The following is a 5692-nucleotide window of genomic DNA, read 5'->3' on the forward strand; positions in this document are numbered from 1 at the left end:
TGTAAAAAATATTTTTTTTTTTATTCTGGGTATAACTTTTGGCTTTGATAAAAATATAGACATGAGCCATTGTTTTTAGCCTGTCATTTTCAGGTTCAACAATAATTTTTGAAACCTGACTTTGCCTTATGCTAAGGATTTCTTCCAAGAGTTGCCTTGGATTTACTCAGTTTTGTCTACCTTCTAAATGTTCTTACTTCCAGAAATAAAATGAGGAAAGAAAGAAGCATTGTTCATTGGTTCCCTTGTCTAGAACATAGATTTTTCTATTGTAAATTCTTTGTTCATTAAAGAATAAACCCTGTTCCTTCAATTATTTTTATTTCTAGCAGAATTTTCTGTTCTCTAGTACGGAAAGACAAAAGATTAATGAGCTGCTCACCTCTTCTCCCCTCAGCATCTGTGCCCGTATTTTTGTTTTGTAATTTATGATTCAACTCAAAGGAATAGCTTTCTTTTTAGAGTCTAAAAAATTGAATTATGTTTTCAAACCGTGTCTATATGACCTTTAGTAACCACTAATAGCATCAGCCATGTAATACACATTGTTCTGTAACTTAACAAAGCTCTTTGAGAGCAGCATGGATTTTCCATTTGTTACTTTCTAGTATATATCTTTCTTCTGTAGCACTGTACCCCGTACTCTGTGTTCTGCTGCTTATCTGCAGCTGCCTTCTCATGCTCTCATTTCATGGGTTAACTTAATAGCAGTGATTTAGAAAGTTTTATGAGGAAAGATCTCAGAACAGAACACAAATCAGAAGTTGTGTGTGGGTAAAGAGGTGGAAGGTGGAAATTGTTTAGAGCTGGACATGAGGGAATTTGGGGTGTTGGTGGTAGAAATAGCTTGTATTTGGTTTAGATGGTGATGAACAACTATGTATATTTGTCAGAAGCAATCAAAATGTACTCCTAAAGGAATGACTTTTGTTCTTCATAAAGAATCTCAGTAAACTGGAATTTAAAAACAAGGAAGTGAATATGTTTTTCCAGTGAGTAGGTAGGGAAGGAGAATTGCAGACCACTCTTATGTGTCTGTGAGGCTGTGAGGCTTTTATATGTTCAGTGGTAGACAGAGTCGTGTCCATGTCACTAGAAAGAAGAGGGCTTTGCACACATACGAGTAAAATACTGCCCTTTGGGGTTGTAAACATTTACTGTCCAGGATTGAAAACCCACAGAAGGAACTATTCATTGAGGTGTTTTAAATAGGGCAAATTAATGTAGGTTTTAGGCAGAGTGTAAAAACTGCTATAAAGTTCTACATTTCTTTAAAAATGTTTTCATATTAAGTTAAGGTCATTTATAGCATAATATGGACTCACATACTTAATGAAAATATAACTCCTATTTCTCTACATTTTTAGTTTTTCTAAATTTTTTGGTTATCATAATTGATAATTTTAATGGGTGCTGATGTCCAAATTGCAAAGTTTTCATATATTCTCTGGGTGATCCTTTTATTCTCATGAATGTAATCCCACAAAAGGGTCACCAGTTACTCTATTTTTAGAAACATTTCATTGACTACTTGTGTTTGTGATACTCATTAGAATGTTTCTTCTGTTTATAACTGGTACCTTTTTTTTCTGAATAAACCATTTTTTATCAATTTTCTGAAACTGATGAATTTTAAAGAAATGAAATAAATGTATAATTTATACATTTTAAGATTAAGTGATTAATGAAAGTTTTATATAGGAGGTTAACAGGAACTTAAAATCTGACTGAAATTGATCTCAGTGTTTCTCATGTTACCTATGAAACCGACATATAGAATAGTCTTAGGCACTAAATGAGGTTGTTCATGAAGAATCTAAAATATATTCCTTGGAGTAGAGATTTTAAACACCATGAAGAAAAGGGAGTAAAAATTTAACAATTATTCCCATATACTTAGAGGATAAGTACTATAAAATATGAAGCCTTATATACTGAGCCCCTTGTGCCCACCCCCTATAACTTTGCTTGCCAGAGTTCCAGTGGCCGTGGCCACCGGAAAACAGTAATATCTGTCCTGACTTAAATTCACTTAACATTACAATTTATTTTATAGTTCTGTTATTGTTGCTCTCTTACTATGCCTAATGTATCCATTAAATTTTATCATGAGTACATATGCATAGGAAAAAAACAACATGGGTAGAATGTGGCACTGTCTAGGGTCTCCAGTATCCACTGAGGGCGCATTCCAAAGGAACCTGTCATCCTCACATAAGGGAGGGCCACTGTGTATTAAATCATTTGGGTTGGCTGCCTGTGCTAATCTTCATATCCTAACACTTGAACAGATTTGGTAACATTTCATATACGATATTTTTCATCCCTCACATAGAAATAAGCATGTGAAATAGTAGGCAAACAGGACCAGGTCTGTAAGGGCTTCGTTGGCTCTTTATTATGCAGTGTAGCCTGAAACAATAAAAGCCAACAAAGCAAAGACTCAGTTTTGGGGGAACAGCCAGCAAGTTCTTATGAGAAACAAATTGAGAAGCTGACAGGGTTGTGAACCTGTCAGTGCGCCTGTTGTTGATGAGTTAATATGGCACGGTAAGTAGCAGGACAGGTAGTCCTGGCTTTATTAACAAGTCAAACAGTATTCTTCATATGCCTTTTTCTGTGTTGTAGATAAAAGCCATCATGGCTTTGGTTGCTGCTATCCTTTTGCTAGTGATCATCAGTAAGTATTTATTGGATTATTATTTCTGGAGGTTATTTGTTTTGTTTTGTGTTGGAATTGACTTTCATTTCCTTTTGATTTCTTTTCAGTTGATTGGGTTTGTCTAATGTCATAATTAAGTAATGACTTCTGATCTGAGTAAGGAGTCTTAACCTAGAATTTTTAAATCTGTGAAAAAGCATGCTAAATTTTACATAAATATGTATGTGTACCTTTCTGTGGGGACAAAGTCTTTTGTCAGATTCTCAAGAGAAAGCTTTCTCTTTCTTGCACATCACCCACACTATCGAATGAAGGGACAATTTGCTAAGGCCAAATCTGATTTTCCTTACATTTAGGAAGATATTCTTTTTCTGTTTACTGTTCACTTTCAGGTATAACAGTTTATGCAGTAATAATTGTATTGGAAGGACAAATGCAGTTAAATTCTCCAGATGATGCCTTCTGTTTTTGTTTTGAATTTGAATTTTTTAATTTCAGGAAAGGGTCTACAGGGTATTCAGGGTTTCACTACTAGATCAGACTCGTAGTGATCCACCTGTTTACAGCCTCGCAAGAGCTGGAATTACAGGTGCATGCCACCACACCCAGTCTCAATTGTGGTATCGGTGCGCCCTATGGGTGGGGCCAGCTCGGCAGGCCCAGGGATCGAACCCCCAGCCCCTGTGCCTCCTTGCAGGCATTTTAATCTGCTCAGCTATTTGGCCAGCCCTTTGAATTTGAACTTGATTTTAGTCATTGAGGCATAATTTCTTCTCTTTCTTTAATATTGTTTTATGGTCAAAGTATTGTTAGTAATTACATTGCCAAAAAGGTCTCTACCTGTGTCTATAGAGAGTTTATAAACATCTGGATAGTGCCTCAAACTAATAATTAGAAAAAATCATAGGAATCTAATTTGTGTAAACAAAAAGTTTATTTATTTTTGTGTATTTAGTGCAGGGTCTATGAGATCTCACTACGTAGATCGGAGTCATAGTGATTCTTCTGTATTGAGCCTCCCAACCACTGGGACCCTGGTTGCTATACTCTGCCTAAGCAGGCGTTTTAGTCTGTTGCGCTATCTGGCTGGCCCTCAAAAGGTTGTATTACAAAGAAATACAGCCAAATCTCATTATTTATGAATGCTGTATTTATGAATTCATTTACCAACTGAAACTTATTCATAAGCCCCAACTCAATACTCCTGTTGCTTTTATAGTCATTTGCAGGCTTGGTCAGAGCAGCTCAAATCTCCTGACCAGTAGGTTTTCAGCTGAGGTTCAAATAAGGCAGTCTCTGCCTTCCTATTACTTCTGGTAGTCTTTGTAGTACCACATTCTCCACATTTTTGTTTTGTTTTTTGTGATTTCATGGTTTAAAATGGCCACCAACCTTGCTCAGAAACGTTGTACAATGTTACCAAGTGTGAGAAGACTGTAATGTCCTTGAACAACAATGTAAAGTAAACTTTGGGCAGGCATAAGTAGTAGTGTTTTTGACCTTGATTTTAATATTATCGAATCAATAATTTATATTAAATGAGATATACATTATGCCAAAGCATACATAAAAACATTTTATGCTGACTGATCAACAAAAATGTAACCAAAGGCTCATGGGAACTTAGCCCTTTATTTTCCTTAGGAGCAGTGGTTCAGTATATCTTGTTTGTGGTAACTATAGAACGTAACAGCTATCTCAAATAGTAAGAATCAACCATGTATGGTATATAACAAAATGTGGAACAGCGTAAGGAAGAAAAATGCAACTGTAATCTTTATTTTTATATATTTGATGCACGATCTCACTGTGCAGCTCAGACTCATAGTAATCCTCCTGTTTTTAGCCTCCCCAGCACTGGGATTACAGGCCTGTGCCACCATACTCAGACTTGGTGGCCAGCTCAGTGCGCCCGGGGCGGGGCTGGTGTGGCATGTGGTGCTGGGAATTGAACCCGGGTCCCTGCGCTTGCCCAAGCAGGCACTTAGTCCACTGAGCTATCTTGTCAGCCCTTTCAATTGTAATCTTACCACACAGAGATTGGTGCTATTAATGTAACTATCAAATATTATTCTAGTCTTTTCCTATTAGTAAACATACTTTTCAAAAACAAGTTAAGGTGTTTTCTAATGCATTGTGAATATTTCCCACATCATTAAATATTTTAGCCACGTACCATTAGTTCTATAGCTTATCCGATCAAGATGTCACTGTTAGGGGCCAGGGAGACAGCTCAGTGAGTTCAATCCCCAGTTCTGCCAAAAAAAGAAAAAAATAGATGTCACTATTAGACCTTTGTACTGTTTTATGATATTTTTGTACTTACTATCTATTATCAGATAAAAGTTCAGCCTTCATAACCCCTTTTTTTTGTTTTTGTCTTTTGAGACAGGGTCTTGCTATGTAGTTTAGGCTAGCCTTCAGCCCAGTGTATAACCCAGGCTGCTCTCACACAGCAATCCTGCTTCAGCCTTCTGAGTGCTAGGATTCCATGTGTGCACCATCACACCCAGCACTTACTCCTTTCTACTTTTTTTGTGATTGTTTATTTGGTTCAGGGTCTCAGCTCATACTCATAGTGATCCTCCTGTTTCAGCGTCCCCAGTGCTGGGATTATAGGCGTATGACACCACACCCGGTTTCAGTGGCCAGCATGGTGCATTTGACATTCCCAGATCAGCGCAGTGTGTGGTGTCAGGGATCAAACCTGGGTCCTTGTGCTTGCCAGGCTGGAACTTAGACCGCCAAACTATCTCCCCAGCCCAATAATTCCTTTCTAAAAGTGAACATAGTTACAGTTAAGAATGTTATTTCTAACAGCATATGAATCTATTTTGATACACTTTTTTAATACATTTTTTGTTTTCTTTCTCTTACAGTTCTTATAGTTATGAAATACCATACTTGATCTGATGGTGGAGCTCCTCATTAAACAAGATCTGGGACGTTATTATTAATAATAGACTGCTGCATAATTTAAATGAAACCTATGTATATAACTTTCAAAACTTCTTTTTCAAGAAACTAAGA

At 36.8% G+C, this 5692-nt stretch overlaps 1 protein-coding gene across 3 annotated transcripts in view; it reads left to right on the forward strand.

Annotated features, from left to right (window-relative positions):
• Vamp4 (vesicle associated membrane protein 4) overlaps positions 1-5692 on the forward strand; it is a 41613-nt gene extending 35921 nt beyond the window's left edge. For all 3 annotated transcript variants that reach the window (XM_004626806.2, XM_004626807.2, XM_023710303.1), the window contains exons 7-8: positions 2629-2680; positions 5542-5692. In XM_004626806.2, coding sequence (XP_004626863.1) covers positions 2629-2680; positions 5542-5570 — 81 coding nt within the window. In that variant the 3' untranslated portion in view covers positions 5571-5692. The remainder of the gene's footprint in view (positions 1-2628; positions 2681-5541) is intronic.

This window comes from Octodon degus, unplaced genomic scaffold, assembly GCF_000260255.1.
Source record: "Octodon degus isolate 3935 unplaced genomic scaffold, OctDeg1.0 scaffold00017, whole genome shotgun sequence".
Classification (NCBI taxonomy): domain Eukaryota; kingdom Metazoa; phylum Chordata; class Mammalia; order Rodentia; family Octodontidae; genus Octodon; species Octodon degus.